The sequence below is a fragment of the Rattus norvegicus genome, chromosome 3, assembly GCF_021556685.1.
Source record: "Rattus norvegicus strain SHRSP/BbbUtx chromosome 3, alternate assembly SHRSP_T2T, whole genome shotgun sequence".
In the NCBI taxonomy this organism is placed as follows: Eukaryota; Metazoa; Chordata; class Mammalia; order Rodentia; family Muridae; genus Rattus; species Rattus norvegicus.
Genome location: NC_141536.1, coordinates 73,553,040 through 73,574,904, shown reverse-complemented (window position 1 = coordinate 73,574,904; position 21,865 = coordinate 73,553,040). Strand labels below are relative to the sequence as shown.

The following is a 21,865-nucleotide window of genomic DNA, read 5'->3' as shown; positions in this document are numbered from 1 at the left end:
ACACTGGAGCAGAGACTGAGAAAAAGGTCATCCAGAGACTGCCCCATTCTGTGGAACCATCCCATATTCAGCTACTCATTCCAGTCACTATTGGTGATGCCAAGAAGTGTTACCTGACAGGAGCTTCGTACGGATGTCTCCTGAGAAGCTTTGTTAGACCTTTACTTATACAGATTAAGATACTTGCAAGCTATCCATCAGACTGAGCATTGCAGCTCAGATGCAAGAGTTAGACAAAGGATTAAAGGAAATGAAGGGGTTTGCAACCCCACAGGAAGAACAACAATATCAACCAACTATACCCCCAGAACTCGCAGGGACTAAACCACCAACCAAAGAGGATACAAGGGGGTGGCAGACCCATGGCTTCAGATGCAAAGGATGGCATTGTCTGACATCAATAGGAAAAGTCCTTGATCCTGTGAAAACCGCCTTCCCCAGTGTAGGAGAATGCCAATATGTGAGGAGGGAATGGGTGTTAGGAGGGTGAACATCCTCATAGAAGCATGGGAAGGGGCTATAGGAGAAGGGAGAACTGGGGAAGGGGGTATCATTTGAAATGTAAATACATAAACTATCCAATAAAAAATAAAAGAAGAGAGCAAAATATAAATTTTCATCAGATAAACAAAACATGTATTTGTGTAGACACAACCATGTGTTTGTGTAGCTGTGTATGTGGAAAAGAAATAGAGAGGAAAGCCTGAAAGGCTGGTGAAGGAATTATGGGGAATTAATATGATTAAAGTACAGCGATATATTTATACATAAACACATTCATATATGCGTACATACATACAAATGTTTGTGTGTATATCATAAGGATCACCATTTAATTTTAATTATATATTTCATTTATTTTAGAGTTGGGTAGAGTGAAAGCCGGCAGAACATGAGAGTGAACGTTAATGTCCAACTTGCAGTAATAAGTTTTCTCTCATTACTACATCCTGGGAATCACAGGATTTCATGCTTGAAGTCAGTAACATTATACCAACCCCTAAAACAATATTTATATACTAGTTAAAATTTTAACTGTGAACTGGCTTGTTGTGTCTTATTTTAATGGCAGTATGGCTTTCTGTAGAATTAGTCTAACACAGGTGAATGCAATTGTGAAAGAGCTCAGATCTTATACTGGGTGGGTGATGCCTTTCTCTGTAAGTCGTCCTACTAGCCCTGATCACATGTGTATTGTGTATTTGAGTGTTTGTGTGTGTGTGTGTGTGTGTGTGTGTGTGTGTCCAACACTCTTCTGAATTGTTAGTTTGCTTTATTAATGATTCCTCCATTCTCTTACTGGAAGCCTTTTCACAAAAGGTTTGCTTTAGAGTTGTTTAGAACTACTGAATTATTAAATGTTACAAACAACCATTTCAACTGCAAAGAAGACATTATTTGAAAAGATTACCCAGTGATGATTTTCTAAGTGCTAATCAAGTTAACATAGCCATGTAACATATCAAGGGGAGGTGGTTTCATTTGGTTTGTTATTAACTCCAATGCATATGTGGCTGTTATCAGGGTTCTCTCCTTTTCATTCCACAGAATTGTCAGCAATATTTTCTTTTACTTAAAGATTTATTCATTTATTTTATGTATGTGAGTACACTGTTGCTGTCTTCAGGGATACCAGAAGAGCTCATCAGATCCAATTACAGATGACTGTGAGCCACCATTTAATTGCTGGGAATTGAACTCAGGACCTCTAGAGGAACATTCAGTGTTCGTAACTGCTGAGCCATCTCTTCAGCTCCCAATGTTTACTTTTTTTTTTCTTTTTTTTTTTCGGAGCTGGGGACCGAACCCAGGGCCTTGCACTTGCTAGGCAAGCGCTCTACCACTGAGCTAAATCCTGAACCCCCAATGTTTATTTTTTAATTAATCTCTTTATTTAATTATTGCTCTCTTCTCAATCTGACCCTCAAAATTCCCAGTCTCCATTAGCTACTCAAAGAAGGGGAAGTCTGCCTCCTCACAAGTGGGAACACAAATATATCCTGGTATAGTTGCTCCAAGCAGGAATAAGCACACCCTTCACCATTGAGGCCAGATGTGGCAGTCCACCTAGAGTAAGAGTATCCAAAGCAGGCAAAAGATTCAGAGATAGCCCATACTCCAATTGTTAGGAAACCCACATGAAAACCAAGCTGAACATCTGCTATAAATGTGTAGAGGACTAAGTATAGGCCCATGTCTGCTCTTTGGTTGATGGTTCAGTGTCTGTGAGCTCCCATGGACTGAGATTAGTTGAGCTCTATGTAACTTTATGGTGTTCTTGTCCCTTCTAGCTCCCTTCATCTTTTCCTCCACTCCTGCACAAGACTCCCTGAGCTCCACCCCTGTTTAGCTATGGGTCTCTTCATATATTTCCATTAACTGATAGATGAAACATGTCAGAAGATATTTAAGCAAAGCTCCTACCTGCACACACAGCAAAGTATCATTAATTGTTTCAGAGGTTGGCACTCCTAGATGTGATAGGACCTAAGTTGGGTTAACAATAATTTGCCATTCCTTCAATCTCTGTTCCATTTCATCCTTGCAATTCTTGTAGGCAGGACAAATTTTGGGTAAAACATATTTGAGGGTGAGATCTCTCCTGCATCTCTCCATAAGAAGCCTCACCTGGCTATATGATATGGACACTGCAATCTCTGTATCCCAAGCTGCTAGGAGTTTCAACAAGGGTCACCCTAATGGATTCCCAGATCTGCCCTCTAGTGATTCAGTACTCTTTCCAGGCTTTTTCCACCCCACTGTCCCTACACCTGATCAGTACTCCCATGCCACCACTTATCCCCTCTCCCACCCAGTTCCCATCCACATATGATGTCTATTTGATTCCCTCTTATGAGGGAGATTCAAGCATCCTCTCGTGGACCTTCCTTGTTACTTAGCTTCTTTGGGTTTGTGAATTTTAGCATGATTATCCTGTAGTTCATACTTAATGTCCTCCTCCAAATGAGTACCTAACAAGTGTGTCTTTCTGGGTCTGGGTAACATCACCCAGGATGATATTTCTAGTTCCAAACATTTGCCGGAAATTTTCTTGATCTTTTTTTTTTAAATAGATGAATAGTATTCCATTGTGTAAACTTAACACATTTTCTCTATATGTATTTTGGCTGAGGGAAATCTATGTTGTTTCCAATTTCTGGCTATTTGGTTATATGTTCTGCTATGAACATAGTTGATTGGCATATTGTAACATCTTTTTAGTATATGTTCAGGAGTGGTATAGCTGGGTCTTGAGGTAGAACTATTCCCCAATTTTCTGAGGAACTTTCAGATTGCTTTCCAAGGTGGCTGTGTTAGTTTGCAATCCTACCAACAATGGAGGAGTGTTCATATTGTTCTACATGTGCTGTCACTTGAGTTTTTGATCTTGGCTAATCTTGCAGGTGTAAGATAGAATCTCACAGTACCTTTTTACTTGTATTTCTCTGATGACTAATAATGTTGAATACTTAAGTGTTTCTCAGCCATCAAATATTCCTTTGTACATTTTAGATATTAGTCCTTTGTAAGAATTAGGATTTGTGAACATCATTTCCCATTATGTAGGCTCTCTCTTTTGCTCTATTGATGGTGTCTTTTGCCTTATAGAAGCTTTTCAATTTCAAGAGGTCTCATTATTAAATGATGATATTAGTGCTTGAGCTATTGCTATTCAGTTCAGAAATTTTTGTCCTGTTCCAATGTACTCAATGCCATTCCCCACTTTCTCTTCTATTAGTGTATATGGTTGATGTCTTTAATATACATGGACTTGTGTTTTCTTTAGGGTGATAAACACATATCCTATTGGATCAGCACAATTTGTCGAAGATTCCTTCTTTCTTACATTATATGGTTTTGGCTTTGTACAAAAGCAAGTTTTCATAGGTGTGTGGCTTTACATTGGGCTCTTCAATTTGATTGCATTGATCAAACACTCTGTTTCTATATAATACAATACAGACTTTAGTCACTTTTGCTCTGTAATCAATGGACACCCAATCAATGGACAGAAGCCGTTGACCCCTGTGGTTGAATTATGGAAAAGCTGGAAGAAGCTGAGGAGGTGGGTGACCCTACAGGAAGACCAGAAGTTACAATTAACCCAGACCTCGGGGATTTCTCAAACCAACCAGGCAACATACACCAGCTGATATGAGGCCCTGAACCCATTTGCAGCGGAGGACTGCTTGGTCTCGTCTCAGTCAGAAAAAGATGCACCTAATCCTCAAGAGACTTGAGGCCCCAGAGAGTGGGGGTGGGGCGGGTGGGTTGCAGTTGGGGTGTGCTCTTGGAGTTGTGGAGGGGCTAGAGGGTATGGGATGTGGAACAGACAGGGGGTGGACCAGGAGGGAAATAAAGTCTGGAATGTAAAATGATTAAAGAATAATTTTAAAAAATGAGGACTGAGAACAAGACCCCATTGAAGGAATCAGAGAAAGGACTGAAAGAGCTGAAGGGGCTTGAGACCCCATATGAACAACAATGCCAAGCAACCAGAGCTTCCAGGGACTAAGTCACTACCCAAAGACTATACATGGACTGACTCTGGGCTCCAGATTCATAGGAAACAATGAATAGCCTAGTAGGGGCACCAGTGGAAGGGGAAGCCCTTGGCTCTGCCAAGGCTGGACCCTCAGTGAAAGGGATTGTTGGGAGGAAGGCACAAATGGGAGGGAGGATGGGAGGGAGAACACCCACATAGAAGGGGATAGGGAGAGGTTAGGGGGATGTTGGCCTGGGAACCACGAAAGGGAATAACATTTCAAATGTAAATAAGAAATACCTAATTTAATAAAGATGGAAAAAATGAGGACTACACTGAATCTGTAGATTGCTTTTAGCAAGATGGTCATTTTCATTATGTTAACCTTATTTATCCATGAGGATGGAGATCATTCCATCTTCTGATTTCTTCAATTTTCTTCTTGTGGTACTTGATTTATCATCATACAGGTCTTTCACTTGCTTAGTTAGAGTTGAACCAAGATATTCTATATTATTCGTGGATACTGTAAATGGTGTTATTTCCTTAATTTCTTTCCTAGGCTGTTTATCATTTGTATATAGGAAATATTTTTGAGATATTATTTTACCTAGGCACACTGCTGAAGGTGTTTATCAGCTGCAGGAATTCTCAGGTAGAATTTTAGCATCACTTATGTATATTATTATCTTTGTGTATCATCATACTTTCACTTCTTCCTTTCCAAGTTGTATGCCATCAGTATCTTTTAGTTCTGTTGTGTCTCTAGCTAAAACTTCAAGTACTACATTGAAGAGATAGATGAGACTGGGCAACCTTGTTTTATCCCTGATTTTAATGTAAACGCTTAACTTTTTCTCCATTTAATTTTATATTGGTTACTAGGTTGCAGTATATTGCCTTTATTGCACTTCATATTGCTGAATTTTCCAACACTTTTAAAATGAAGGGGTGTTGAAATTTGGCAAAGGATTTATTAGCATCAACTAAGATGATCATTTGTTTTTCTTTCACTTTGTTTAGAAACACACCTGCATCTTCATGATCAAACCTGCTTGATCATTGTGCGTGATCTTTTTGATGTGTTCTTGAGTTTGGTTTGCAAGCATTTTGTTGACTATTTTTACATCACTGTTCATAATGGAAATTGATCTGTGCTTTTTCTTCTTGAGTTTTTGTGTGGTTTAAGTATCAGGTCACTCGTCTCATTTATATTTTGTGGAGTAGTTTAAGAAGTGATAGCATTAGCTCTTCTTTGAAAGACTGGTAGAATTCAAGGGCTTAAACCTCTGCCCTTGGTTTTTTTTTTTGGGGGGGGGTTTAATAAGTGACTCTATTTCCTTAAAGGCTGTAAGAGGAATTAGATGTTTTACCTGATATTGATTTAACTTTGAAAAGTGGTATCTATCATGAAAATCACCCACTTAATTTAAAATTTCCAGTTGTATGGAATACAGGCCTCTGAAGTAAGTCCTAATTAATATTTGGATTTCCTAATTGTCTGTTCTTATGTCTCCCTTTTCATTTCTGATTTTGTTAATTTGGACACTGTATCTCTGCTTTTAAGTTAGTCTAAGGGATTTTCTATCATGTAGATTGCCTCAAAGAACCAACTCTCAATTACATTGATTCTTTTTATTGTTTTTTTGTTTCTAACTTATTGATTTCAGCCTGGACTTTCATTATTTTCTGCTATCTACTTCTCCTGGTGTTTTGGTTCTTTTTTTTTTCTTTTTCTTTTTTTTTTTGTTCTAAAGCTTTCAGTTTTGCTTTTAGGTTGCTCTTATGAGATCACTTTAATTTCTTTATGAATGCACTTAATGATATGAACTTTCCTTTTAACACTGCTTTCATTGTGTGCCCTAAGTTTAGGATTGTTGTAGTTCATTTTATTGAATTCTGTAGTCTTTATTTTTTTTTTTATTTCTTACCTGACCCAGTGATCATTCAGTAGGTAGAAGCTCAGATTTCATAAGCTTGTAGGCTCTCTCTTGCTTCAGTTGTTGAATTCCTGATTTAATCTATGGTGTTCTGATAAGATAAAAGTGATTACTTAGATTTCATCTATGTAGACTCACTCTGGGACCAAGGATATGGTCAATTTTGTTCAAGGTTCGATGAGGTTCAGAGAGGAGTATGTGTGTGTGTCTGTGTGTGTGTGTGTGTGTGTGTGTGTGTGTGTGTGTATGTGTGTATGTATGTGTGTGTGGTGTGTTGTGTGTGTGTATGTATGGATGTATGTGTGTATATTTGAATGATATGTTCTGATTTATAATCTGTTAGTTTCATTATTTCTTTGTTTATTTCTCTCTCAGTGACCTGTCCATTAATGAATCAGTGATATTGAAGTGTCCTACTATTAATGCATGGGATTCAACATGTGATTTATCTTTTACTAATCTTTTACAAATGTGGTTGTCTTTGCATTTGAGACACAGATATTCAAAATTGAGATGTCACTTGATTTAAAGTGATGGATATAAATGTCCTTTGCCATCTCTTTTGATTAATTTTGGTTGACAATCTATTTTAGTAGATATTAGAATGGTTACTCCACCTTACTTCTTGGGTCCATTTGCTTGGAAAACCATTTGCTAAGCATTTACTCTGAGGTAATGTCTATTTTTGTTGATGAGCTATATTTCTTACAGGTAGTATTGTGGATCCTGTTTTTAATCCATTGTATTTGCCTGTGCCTTTTATTGGAGAATTGAGTCCATTGATGTTGAGAGATATTAATGACCAAGGATTGTTAAATCCCGTTTTATTGTTGTTATGGTTGTTGTTGTTGGTGGTGGTGGTGGTGGTGGTGGTAGTGGTGGTGTGTATGTGTGAGAGGAGTGTCTTCCCTTTCTTTCATTTGCTCTTTTGCAATTGCTTATTTCTCTTGTTTTCTTCATCATCATAATCCTGCTTGGGTTGGGTTGGAGGTTTGTTTTTTTTCTTTTTTCCTTCCCTATATAATACGGTATTCCCATATTAACTTGGCCTTTGTTGATTGTGTTCTTATGTTGTTTGATAGGGCTGAATTAGAGGAAAAGGCATTGTTAATATCTGGTTCTGTAATAGAATCTTTTGTTTTTCTCTATAGACAGTGATTGAAAGTTTTACTGAGTAGTCTGAACCGATATCTGGGTCTCTTGAAGTCTGAAAAACATCTGTTCAATATCTTCTGGCTTTTAGAGTCTCTGTTGAGAAGTCAGATGTTATTCTGACAGGTCTGCCCTTATGTGTCTCTTGTATTTTTCCTCTTGAAGCTTTTAATATTCTTTATTTGTTCTGTAAATTTGATTATGATGTGGCAGGACCATGACCTTTTTTTGTCCAATCTACTTGTGTTCTGCAAGATTATTGTATGGTTACTGGCATATCTTTCTTTAGCTTGGGGAAATTTTCTTTTTTGATTTTCTTGAAGATATTTTATGGGCCTCTGACATGGGACTCTTCTCCTTCTTCTATACCTATTATCCTTAAGTGTGGTCTTCTCCTAGTGTCCCAGATTACCTTGATGTTTTCTGTCATGAACTTTTTATATTTAGCAATTTCTTTGATGTACCAATATCTGCTATTCTAGCTTCTACGCCTTAGATTCTCTCAGCCATCTCTTTTATTCTTTTGCTGATGCTTGCATTTTTATTTTCTGTTACTTTCCTAAGGTTGTGTTCCCCAGAATTCTCCCAGTTTATCCTTGTTGTTTCAATTTCCACTTTTAGATCTTGGAAAATTTTATTCACTTTCTTCACCTGTTTGTTTTTCTTGTATTTATTCATTTCCCTTTGAAGTCCTCTATCATCTTTGTAAGACTGAAGTAAGGTCATCTCCTTTTTCTTTGGCTTTGTTTAGATATCCAGGGCTTACTGTAGTATGACAGCTGGAATCTAGTGGTGCCATGTTTCCCTAGCATAACTTGTTATCCACGAGGAAAAAGAAAAATCTGATAATTTATAAACATGTGGAATGATTCTCATGGACTATATCATACAATAAATTCTAACTTGTGGTATTGTTTTTATAGACCATCATATAATAATATGATACACTCTATTTTGTTTAATTTGTGCTATTTTAGTCTGAAATATATAAGAACTGTCAAATAAATTGATTTTGTAGATAATATTTGTGATTACATATATATCAATTTCTAGGAGATACAAAGAAGGCTTCTTATGGAATGTTAACATATGCTTCTTAGTTTAATTGTTGGTTATATAAAACTTTTCACTATATGTACATTTATAAGTAGCACATGTTTTTTATGTTTAGTATTCTGTTACTTGTGTCTGCAATAATAATCTTTAAAATTTGAAGATTGCTGTTCTTATTCTTATTGTGCTGTTTTAAGGAAGACTCTTTGACTATAAGTAACACTGAAAAGAAAAGATATATTATGTCTTACAGGTTAGATTCCATCTTCTAGGGTATCAGAATACGAACTCAGTCAGACAAGAACTGAAGCAGAAACATGGAAAGAAGCTGCTTACTGGCTTCTTTTTCCATGCATTTCCAGTTTGCTCTCTTACACAACTCATGACCATCTGCCTAGAGATGGCATTAATCTGAGTGAGCACAATGCTCTCCCAGCAATTGCTAATCAAGAAAATGTCTCATGGATATGCACAGGACAGGCTGATGGAGGAAGTTTCTCAAATCTGCTTCCCTTTCACCAGGTGATCAGTTTAGAGTAAACTGTCATAATAATAAGCAAAGGAGCATTTATTTGACTTTTCAAGTTGTTACAACACAAAAATGTATACTTTAATGTTTAATAATATGTTATATAAACATGATGGTTATTTTTATGGCTACTTAAAATTACATTTTATATACACTTGAAGCTGGTCTCAGAAATGGTAAATTCCATTTAACTTGTTGGTCAGGAGAGTCCAAGAAACCCCAAATCATATAGGCTATTACTATTGTTTTTGGCGCCTTCCAGAAAAAGAAGATAAAAATTCCAATTTCTGCAGACACCACATTATTCATACACAGGCTTTGGAAGAATTGATCTGCCTGATCTGGAAAACTTCTCACCCAGGGCTAGCTCTCATAGTTTCAGAAGAGACCATGAAATTTACCAACAGCAAATAGCAATAAATAGTACTATTATTCTGTAATTCCTACAAACAACAACAGTTAAATCATGATAAGATATTCAGAAAGTTACAATCGTGGCATTGGGTAAAACAAGAGACATCTTAGACCGCTTAAGGACTACTCAACATGAGGACATTTTGTGTGATTCTGTAAATTTAGCCAACCATTCATAGATTATGAGACAATGGAAACTTGGTTGTAACCTAATACTATGAAACTAGTAAATTACTAAACTTCTCACTGAATTCAAAATACTTATCATTACATCCACCTATAAGTGTATATTTAACCTCATTCCCCACCCATCATGGAAATGTCTTTTTGGAGCAGAGAAAGATCATTATAGAAAGCGTAAATGGTGACATTATAGATATCATCATATATGGGAGTGCTGGCCCCTAATTATTATATTTATAGTACAATCACAATATTTAAGTCTCAGGGAATTTCACAAAGATGATAGTGAACAATGAATGATAAGACCCAGAGGGACAATGTGGGAAAGTCTTTTCTTAAACAAAACTAAACAAAATTAAAAAGAAGGAAGAACAAAGTGTGGATGATTTAATCCTACTTAGAACAAGGAACAATAATCACCAAAGTAGAGGGAGGGACCTGGGAGGTAGAGAGGAGGGGGAGGAAAAAGTGGGGTAGGGTCAGGTACGGGAAGAGACAAGAAAGAAGTCCAGAGGGTCAGGAGAGTGAATAGAAATATGTAGCGGTGAGAGGTAGGAAATGGAGGGTAGGGGGTCACCACATTGGGATCCATCGCAACTGCAGACACCATACCTATGGCTGACGATGAGAAGTGCTCACAGACAGGAGCCTGGTACGGCTGTCCTCTGTGAGGCTTTGCCACCATCTGACTAAGATAGTTTAAAATATAGTCAATGATTGCGCTGAGCCTAGGATCTAAAATGGAGGAGTTAGAGAAAGGACTGAAGGAAGTGAATGGGATTGCAACCACACAGGAAGAAAAACAATATCAACTAACCAGAACCCCAGAGATCCCAGGAATTAAAACTACCAACCAAAGAGTATACATGGGTAAGTCCACAGCTCTAGCAACATATACAGCAGAGGATTGCCTTATCTGCCATTAATGGGAGAGAAATCCCTTGCTCCTATGGAGGTTTGTTGCCCCATATAGGAGAATGTTAGTGGCATGAGGCCATAGAGATTGTGTGGGTGGGGGAAACACCCTCTTCGAACCAAACGGGAGGGGGTATGAGATGAGAGGTTTGTGGAGAGGAGACCGGGAAGATGAACAACATTTAAAGTGGAAATAAATAAAGTAGCACACACACACACACACACACACACACACACACACACACACTCACACACACACACAAAGTTGAATACGATCATTGTACATTCTATGAAATAATTTAAGAATTAATAAAATATTATATTATATAAAATGTATATTTCATTGCATTTAATGATTAAATAACTTACAAGAGGGCTTCTGTGAGAATAAAGTTTATTAACGAAGGATCCATGTAGAAATATAATTCATGAGAGTTGACTGTTACTTTTCAACTTAAATTTTCAATGCATTAAAAGCATTCCAGTGGTTCTTATATGTGTTGACTCATGAAACCAATCGTACAGGCAGACATAGCTCAGAACTTTAAATTAACTTTACCTTCAGAAGTCCTTGATGACCCCAAACTTTCCGTAGGGCATTCTTCATCTCTGTGTTTCTCAGTGTGTAGATCAGAGGATTGAACATGGGTGCTATGATGGTGTAAAAAAGAGCAAACACTTTGTCTTCTGGGAATGTGGTGGCTGGTCTGATATAAATGAATAGTGCAGGTGCAAAAAAAAGGACTACAATTGTTAAATGGGAACTGCAAGTAGATAGAGCTTTGCTCCGACTTTCTGCAGAGAATGCCCTTACAGTATACAATATGAAAAAATAAGAGAATATCAAAACAACAAATGTCACTAAAGCAATTAAGCCAGAGTTAGCAATGACTAAGAGACCTATTATGTGTGTATTGGAACAGGCCAATTTCAACAAAGGGTACACATCACAGAAATAGTGATCTATCTCATTTGGGCCACAAAATGGTAAGAAGATAGTGAGAAAAAGCTGACAAGCTGAGTGCACAAATCCCCCCGTGCAACAAGTTATGATGATCAAGTTACACCTATGTCTGCTCATGATCACGGTATAATGCAAGGGCCTGCAAATGGCCACATAGCGGTCATAGGCCATGCCTGTGAGAATAAAGATTTCAATTCCTCCAAATAAATGAGTTGTGAAGAGCTGTATCATACAATTATTATAGGAAATGACTTTCCTTTCTGCCAGTAAGTCAGTCATTAATTTAGGGGTCACTGTGGATGTGTAGCAGAGGTCAGAGAGTGAGAGATAGTTGAGGAAGAAATACATAGGTTGTTCAATGAGCTGAGTGCCTGTGATAGAAATCATTATGAGAACATTGCCCATCCAAATAGCAATGTAGCAAAATAAAAAAAATACGAAGCAGAGGATTTCAGTGTTCTTATTTTGGGAAAGTCCCAATAAAATAAAGACTGTGATATTATTGCTTTTATCCATGGCTCATTGTGGACAGAATATGCACATCACCTGAAATGACATAGTTGAGGAGGTTATGTTTAGAAGTACATTCTACCTGTTTCTTATATACTAAATATGCTTAATCTGTTTCAGCCACATAATTTATATAATAAAAATCTGGAATTCAGTTCTAATAACCTTCAACATTCTCTAAGAATATCACAGCTGGTTGCAAATAAAACAAATTAAGATTTCTGATCTATAATTGTCCAATGCATACATTTTTATGAATATATATACTCTCTAGACAATGAAAATTACAAATAATTGTGGTTAATATAAAAGTAGTTTCAATCAGGCTATATTCTTTTCATTCTTCTATAATGTGGCTTTATTTTATTTACAACAACTTTGTGTGATTATAAGTAGAATATAAAATGTGACCTGCTTTAAAAATAGGCTTATAGAATTGACATAAGTATACTGTGAATTTATTATAAATTCTAGAGTCATTAATTTAGTTATTATTTAAGTATGAGAAAGAACAATTTGCCTTACTAACACTGAAAATACAATAACATTTGGGAATTTTGAAAAAATTTGAGATTAGCATCTTTCTCTCAATTACTTGCTTCACAAAGATGGATTGTATTTTTAATCCTTAGAAAATGTATGAGTAGTATGATTCTCATTGTGAGTCAATAAAAGTCATAAAATTTGAAAGACTAGGCTGTAGGAAGTAAGAAAATTGTATTAGGTAATGACAAGACATCATATTAGACTGGTAGAATTTTGAACAAGAATGGATCATTAAGTTTGCACATATAAATTTTAATACTTCTAAATGAAACATCTTAAAATTATCAAATAGTGTCAAAATGTTCTCTTTAATCTTCAGTTCAGCTCTGATCACACATTCAGATTTTTCAATTCAATTTCATTCTACTACTTTACATATTAATTCACATGAAAAATAATAAATAATTTTAACTAATAAGTTTTTATTTAAGAAGAATTTGGATGGCCATACTTCCCCAACTGCTCTAAGATTATTGTCACCTTCCTATGTAGAAAACTCAATTAATTGTCTCTCTTTTTGTTGAACAAATAGACAAACAATAAAAAAGAAAAAAGGCATGCAAAAGAAAGAAACAAGATTTTTAAAACATAAAGAAAACACACCAACACACACACATGCACACACATACACACACACACACACACACACACACAAATAACACAAAATTAGAAATTGTATTATACAAGGAAAAGACCAGTAAGACAAAAAAATGCCACTGAAGTTATCGATATGAGACAAAATGTCTACAGGAATACCATTAAGTTCTTGTTTTTTATTACTATTGAATTGTAAAATGAATTCTTTCATTTCTGCAATAAAATTTCATGAATAAGAACAAAGACATAGGATTTTTAAAGTAGGTTCTAATTGTTCCCCAAAGCAGGTAACAATAACTATGATATTTTGCAATTAAACAAGAAAATATATTTTTAGTTATTCTTAAAATTGCTAGCAAACACGCACATCTGTTGCTTTTCATTCATATTAGGTTATTATTAGAATATATTGATAGGATATTGAATTGTCTTGACTCAGAAGGCTAAAGTTGATGTATAAATTTCTCACTGGTATTTGATTTCTTTTCTACATGAAAATCTTTATTTCTTAAAATTTAAGATGAAATATAATAATGTTTCCTTTCTGTTACTTCCCTTCAAACTATTCTATGTACCCCTCATTGTGCTCCTTCAAAATCATGGCATCTTTTCTGACCTTGATTCATATTCTTCACACACAGAACTTCTACTGTGTTAAAGTTTGAAAAAGATTTCTGGTAAGAATTTAATTAATCTTCACAGTTTTGACACCTCTCTGGTAACACTTGTTAAATTAGTAACTGACTTCAGATATGACCTTTGTGAATTCAAACTTACAAAATAATAAGTCATTTGTTTTAAAGCCTTTTTAAATTGAAATAAGGAAAAGCATGCAACTTACTTAATTGTTAAAGGTTTGTTGTGAGTTTTAACTTTTAAAATAAATAAAAATGAGACATGTTAAATTGGTTTTTGTAACTGCATTGCTCTAGTGTTTATGTGTCACTTGAAAGGTAAATACTAGTGAGGATGTGTCACTTGAAAGGTAAATAAAATAAATATAATCTTAACCTGGAAGATGTACATGTATGGTAAGACAACAAGCATATTACTGACTCCATCTTCTAAGCAGAGTTTCCTAACCACAGATCCTGAATTCACCATCATCTCTTTATAAGTCCTGTTCAAATTCAAGAAAAAGTAGAAATAATTTGAGCATTAATTCTGACCTATCCAACTTTAAATTATATAGATATATATATATATGTATATATATGTATGTTTGTATTCATCAAGCAAACATAATTTATCTGAATTTCAATATTTGATTCATAGATAGTTATTGTAAGAACACATTTAATTTTAAAATGGAATTATAAATTAATTTAAAGTCTGTTCATGAATTCTGAACTGAATCAGTTCTCAGATCTATAACCACCTCTCGAATGTCACTGATTCATAGTTTTTACAAAATCTGAGGTAGGAATACCTCTTACCTCCTCAAGAATGATTAGTGATTTTTGTTAAGAAAGACTATATTATATTTTCAGATACTTGTCATGTGATAGAAATAAGGGAGTGGCAGAAAATTGAGTTCAATTTTTAATACTTACACTTCTTAGATGCAGGAGTTTATATTCTTAGTTCATAAAATGAAGGAGCTAGAATCAATGGTGTATAAGAATTCTTCCTATATAGATTATTCATATAGGAGTAAAAGGTACTGTTAACATTACATATTTAGGGATAATAACTATGAAATTATTTACTTATACAGGTTCTACTATTATTTTAAATGATAGTTTATTTTATAATCATGTCTGTTCCTTGTCAAGAAATCAGTTACATAACTGCTTAAGTTATATCCTTCAAAGTTCTGACTTGAAGACTTTAACATAAATTGCAATATTTGTATTTCATTACCTATTTTACCAAACTAATACATGAGAAAAATTTAATAACTGCCTGTCAGTTAGCAGACTCTCAAACTAATAATTATATGAGGCTGTGCATTCCAGAGAGATAACATTATAGACACAGCTGCATACAAACTCCGTTATAACTTCTATAGAACCAATTTATTTCTAAGCATTGAAAATTTAGCCGTCATGCACAATCTTTAAGTAGATACTATTTCTTAAAAATAAAATTTAATTTCCAGTTAAGGTAGAATTTAAGGAAAGTATATCATTCACATATTCTCAAGTTACCAACTCACCAGTTAGCAACATTCTTTGAGATCCAAGATATCAGAGCAATTCTGCAACAGAATCATATATGTTCTGTACAAAGCATGTTTCCCATTCATGACAAAATTTTAATGACTAACAGTCTATTTGCTGATTATAACATTGAGTTCTTTTACTATGGGAAGGGAGCTATAGTTATTTTGCTAGGAACTAACCTACAGCAGTTCAGATAGAGCACTTTTATTATGTTCTCTGGGGAAGTTCTGTGTTTTCAAGTGTGTTTAAGTATTTATTTTTTTACAGTTCTGTAGGTGGAGCCAATGCATTGCATGTGCCAAGTAGTGGGTGCTTGGATACAGAGAAAAGCCTTGGTGCTTTCTGTTTGTTAATATTTTTCTCGTAAAGTATAAAGAAGAATGGAAGTGGACATTAGAAGTAATAGGCTCATCAGACCTCATTTTTTAACAGACTTTACTATAATTATATAAAAAAATATACAAACAATTACAAATATTTTTCATAAAAAGATTATTGTATCCTCTGAAACCTACTTCAATATCCTTTTACTTGAATTAGCTCACATTTCATCTCGATGGTTTGTATCTCAAGAAGCTAACCTCCAAAAAACAAACAACCCAATCAAAAATGGAGTATAGTGCTAAACAGAAAATTTACAACAGAAGAATCTCGAATAGCTGAGAAGCATTTAAAGAAATTTTAAAAGTCCTTCATGATCAGGGAAATGCAAATCAAGCCAGCTCTGAGATTCCACCTTACACTAATCAGAATGTCTAAGATCAAAAACTCAGGTGACAGTACATGTTAACAAGAATGTGGAGAAGGACTAACACTCCTCCATTGCTGGTGGTATTGCAAACTAGTACATCTTTGGAAATAATTCTGGAGGTTCCTCAGAACACTGGAAATAGATCTACATGAGGACCCAGCTATACCACTCTTAGGCATATGCCCAAAAGTTGTCCTACCATACCACAGGGGCACATGCTCCACTATGTTCATAGTGGCCTTATTTGCCATAGCCAGAATCTGGAAACAATCCAGATGTCCTGTAAAAGAAGAATGGATACAAAAAAGTGGTTCATTTACACAATGGAATACTATTCAGCTATTAATAATAAAGACATCATGAGTTTTTCAGGCAAATGTTTAGAACTAGAAAATATCATGATTGAGGTAACTCAGACCAAAAAGGCCATAAGTATGTATTCACTACTAAGTGGATATTAACCAAAATGTTCAGAATAATTAGGATAAAATCCACAGAAGTGAAAAACATTACTAAGCAGATGGACTCAAGTGGGGATTTTTCAATCCCACTTGGTAGGAAGAAAAAAAGCAATCACAGGAGGCAAATGATGGGAGGGATCTGGGTAGGAGAGGGAAGGAGGAGGGGAAAAGGGAACCTTAATCAGGTATGTGGTGGGGGGCAAGAAAGCAGCCCTGCAGACTAGCAGAATGAATGGAAATATGCAACCTTGGGGGTAGGAGATGGAAGGACCCTCTAGAAAGTACCAGAGACCTGGGAGATGGGGGTCTCAAGATTCAAATAAATGAACCTTAGAGGAAATGCCCAACAGTGTGAGAGGAAACTTGTAGAGTCCACCTCCAGTAGAGAGAAAGGACATTCAGTTGATGTCAAAAACTGTGACCCAGAATTGTTCCTATCTAAAAGAAATACAGGGAGAAAAATGGAGAATAGACTGAGGGAAAGGTAATGCAGTTACCAGCCCAACTTGCGATCCATTTCAAGGTAGGCTCTAAGGCCTGACACTATTATTGATGCTATGTTGTACTTAATGACAGGATCCTAGTATGGCTGTCCTCCAAGAGGACCAAATAGCAGCTAAGACAGAAGCAGATAATTATATCCAACCATTGGACTGAAGTCTGGGACCCCTGTGTCCGAATTAGGGAAAGGCTGAAGGAAGCTGAGTAAGAGGGTGATCTCATAGGAAGAGCATTTGTCTCTACTAACCAGGAACCTTGACATCTCTCAGACATTGAGCCATCAACCAGACAGCATACAGGAGCTGGCCAAGGGACCCTGACTCATATACAGTAGAGGTTTGCCTGGTCTGGCCTCAGTGGCTGAACAGTCACCTATCCTTCTAGAGTCAGATGACCTGGCAGGGGTGTGGGACATTCTTTTGGAAACTGCATGTGGTTGGATTGGGAAGAAGGAATGTTATGAGTAACTGTAGAAGGGTAGACCAGGAGAGGGGCAAATGTGAACTGTAAAAAATAAAAGTAATGAAAGAAACTGTTCTCAAATATAAATATACTGCAGTTAAGATGTATAGAAAAATGCATTGTTCTTTAACTAGTGTATGTGTATAGGCAGGAGGCTATTTAAGACAATCCAAACACCACGAATATGTGCACCAATTTATACACAATAAAAGGACTGAGGATATGACACAGAAGTTCTCCAACAGATGAATGGTACAGAAAATGTGGTACATCTACACAGTGGAGTACTACTCAGCAATAAAATCAATGACTTCATGAATTTCATAGGCAAATGGATGGAACTAGAAAATATCCTGAGTGAGATAAACCACTGACAAAAAACACACATGATATGCACTCACTGATAAGTGGATATTACCCCAAAAGTTCTAATTACCCAAGATACAATCCACAGACCACATGAAGCTCAAGAAGGACAACCAAAGTGTAGATGCTTCAGTTCTCCTTAAAAGGGGAAACAAAAATACTCATAGGAGGGGATACAGAGACAAAGTTTAGAGCAGAGACTGAATGTATGGCCATTCAGAGGCTGCCCCATATAGGGACTCAGCCCATATATATATATATATATATATATATATATATATATATATATATATATATATATATATACCTCTCCACCAAATCTAGACAACATTGATGAAGCCAAGATGTACATACTGACAGGAGCCTGGTATAGCTGTCTCCTGAGAGGCTAGCCAGAGCATGACAAATACAGGGGCAAGTGCTAGCATCCAACCACTGAAGTTAGAACAGGGTCCCTGTTAAAAGAATTGGAGAAAGGATTGAATGAGCTGAAGGGGCTTGCAACCCTGTAAGAACAACAATACCAACCAACCAGAACTCCCAGGTACTAAACCACTACCCAAAGTGTACACATGTACTGACCCAAGGCTCCAGCTGCATATGTAACAGAGGTTGGCCTTATTGGGCACCTTTGGGAGGAGAAGCCCTTGATCCTGCCAAGGCTGTATCACCTAGTGCAGGGGAATGTCAGGGGGTACGGGCAAGGGGTCCTTGGAGAGGGGGAACACCCTTATAGCAGAAGGGGAGGGGGATGAGATAGAGGGTTTATGGCTGGGAAAGAGGATAACATTTGAAATGTAAATAAAAATACTGAATAAAGAAAATAAATTGAACCTTAAACATTAAAAAAAAGATGTTTCTCCCAACCTAAACAATATAAAATTGTTCATCCTACACAGGGATACCGAGATAAATGTCTTCTAAGAGATTTCAGATATTTTTGTGACAATCAAGATTGCAGCTGGCCTTGGTACATTTAAATAGAACATTTAAGTTTTGAATGAGACCTTATTTTATATCTGATGTATTTGGAATTCTATATTACCTAATGTTGAAAAGAGTCTTCTTACACTTTTTGAGTTTGCATTAAAAGATGGTAAACTGACATTTACCATATGAAGTTTGAAGAAAGAGGAAAGGTTGAGAAATAAATGTTTATCAGTTTCTGACCTCTTGATTTAAGAAGCGATTATGTTTAAAAATCTTCATGACTATTGAAAACAAATCTCAGACATAAAAATTTCATTAGAAAATTACTTATATGCATCTGGAAAGGGTATCAACAAAATTGAAACTTGAAGCAGGAGACTTTCTAATTTGTTTTTTCTTGTTTGTTCTGAGGATGACACCCAAACCTTCTGAATATTAACTGTGCCTCCTCCCATTGAACTATACTCTAGCCAGCTATTATCACTGGAATTGATACTTGCGTCTTTCAATGTAATTCATAACCTGTGATAGTGAAATAGGATTGCTGTTTTATTGTGATATGAAGAAGCCACAATAAGTGTGAATTATAATTATAGTGATTATTATAATCATGTTAAAAATGAAAATACACCCTTTAAAACACTCATATAGCTAAAATTCTCTGAAGGGGACAAACTCTTGCTCTTATTTTCATTTATAAAACTACTAATTTTTAATTTTCATGTACGCTATAGAGTCTACAAACAAATCTTGTATCATTTCTTACACTCATAGGTTGCTAATAACCTATTCTAAGAAAAAAAATACTCACATCCAGAGATTCAATTTATTTTCTCCAATTATTTATATAGTTGAAACAAACAATGAGGGTGATGTTATTTTTTCTCTCTAAGTGTAAAGAATCAAGATTCCTGTATATTTCCCTACACCCTCTCTCCCTCTGTCTGTCTCTCAAAAATATTATACAATGGTCTTCTTTACTGATCTGTATAGTCAAGCTACTAAATTTCAACACCCATGCCCATACTGTTGCAATGGCAGTGTGAAGAACTCCAGTTTACATCCAAGTTACAGATTCCTGCTTTCGTCAGCAAACAAAGGACTTTTAATACTTTTTCAGCAAGGGCCTAGGTTTTGAGTGTACTTGAAATTTTATTGGACATAAATTTTCCATTAATGAAATTCCTCATGGAAACAAGAACATTATAATTTCTAAAATCATGATTTCTATTTCTTAGCATGTCAAGATAATTTTAATTTGTATGTTTTTAATAGGTTCTTTGTATAAACATATTCAAAATGGACTAGAAAAAGTCTTTAAAAGAAATTAATGTACACACTTTCATATAAATACTATTATTTATTAGTTATTTACCTATCCATATGTGTATATAAATAATATTAGTTAAGCTTCTATATATAAAGATTTAAATTTAATTATGAGTTTTAATTTATTTGCATGTATTTACTTATGTAACTATTGTTATGTGTATTTACACAACATGACACATGTGGGGGGGTCAGAGGAAAATGTACTTGATTTTATTCTCGCCTTTAAATATATGAAATTCTGGTACTTTTGTCAAGTTTGGTGGGAAGCAAATCTACTCAATAAAATATCTCACTGATCCCACATAATTTTTTTTCTACACACATACACAAGATATTGATTATATATTCTCAGAAATACTTTATTTTTTCAATCCATGTATGAAAATCAACCTCTTGATAACTATACTTTAGAATCTTTATATATTCTATGTCAACTAAAGTCATATATTAACATCCCATAACTTTCACATTAATTTTTTTACTTCTTCATTCCTCAGACTGTAGATAAGAAGGTTGAGCAGAGGTGTCTCAGAGGTATAAAACAACGATACCATCTTGTTCTTTGGTTAGTGGCTGTGTGTATATAAACAGGAACCAAAAATTATGACCACCACAATGAAATGAGAAGCAGACAAGGCTTTTTGTCTTCCTTCTTCACTGTGGTTTCTCAGAGAGCATAAGATTACAACATAGGACATAAGAAGCACTGTGAAACTTACCATGCATATGGCACCACTATTAGACAGAACTAGCAAATTTTTCACATAGGAATCCATGCAGGCAAAGTTTCATTAAGGGCTACAAATCACACTAAAAGTGATCAGTTACATTTGGGCTACAGAATCATAATATTAACGGTTAGAAAATCTGTGCTGAAGAGTGAATGCAAAACCCTACTCACAGAACCATTAATATATCATAGATATACTGTTTCACCATAGTTTTGTATCTTAGAGGCTTACAGATTGCTATGTAGAGGTCAAAGGTCACAAGGATAAGCCTAAGATCTCCATGTACCCAAAGAAGTGAACTTCAAAGACCTGAGTCATACATTTATTGTAGGTAATTTTTTTGTTCTAGAAGAGATAGTCCATGATCAGTCTAGGTTCTCTCTATGTGCTATAGTTATAGAGAAGGAAGCATCAGAAAAAGACAAATATAAGAGGAAAAAATACATGGGATTCCTAAATGTCTGAATATCTTAATGGTTACCAAAATGAGAAAATTCCCCATTAGAATCATAAGGTAAAGAGTCGAGACACCAAATACTGCCTTCTGTTTTTCTGGATCTGGGTCAACCCAAATAGAATGAATTCAGTCACGGTATTGTTATGTATAATGCCAGTAGCTGTCATAGGTAAGCAGGCTAATAAATATTTAACCTGCAAAGAAGGAAATGAGGTATTAAAATCAACATCCTGATGCTGAAATTCCTTGATTTTCTCCGATGCTGTTAATCTGGTTTACCTTTGTCATAAAATATCTGAGGTATCTTTCTGAATTTTAGCATACATACCTATTTGTCAATGAGATTTTCCATTGATCAAAGGTTTTGAATTTGGGGAACAAACAATATAAATGCTGTTAGATATATTGATTCCTATTGAT

General features: G+C 35.4%; 1 protein-coding gene and 1 pseudogene across 1 annotated transcript; both read right to left on the bottom strand.

The window, feature by feature from the left end:
- Window positions 1–11,216: 11,216 nt before the first annotated feature.
- Or4p4 (olfactory receptor family 4 subfamily P member 4) lies at window positions 11,217–12,152 on the bottom strand. Its single transcript, NM_001000641.1, is given in 1 exon segment — window positions 11,217–12,152. A coding segment is annotated over 1 exon segment (936 nt).
- Window positions 20,705–21,612, bottom strand: Or4c134-ps1 (olfactory receptor family 4 subfamily C member 134, pseudogene 1; annotated as a pseudogene).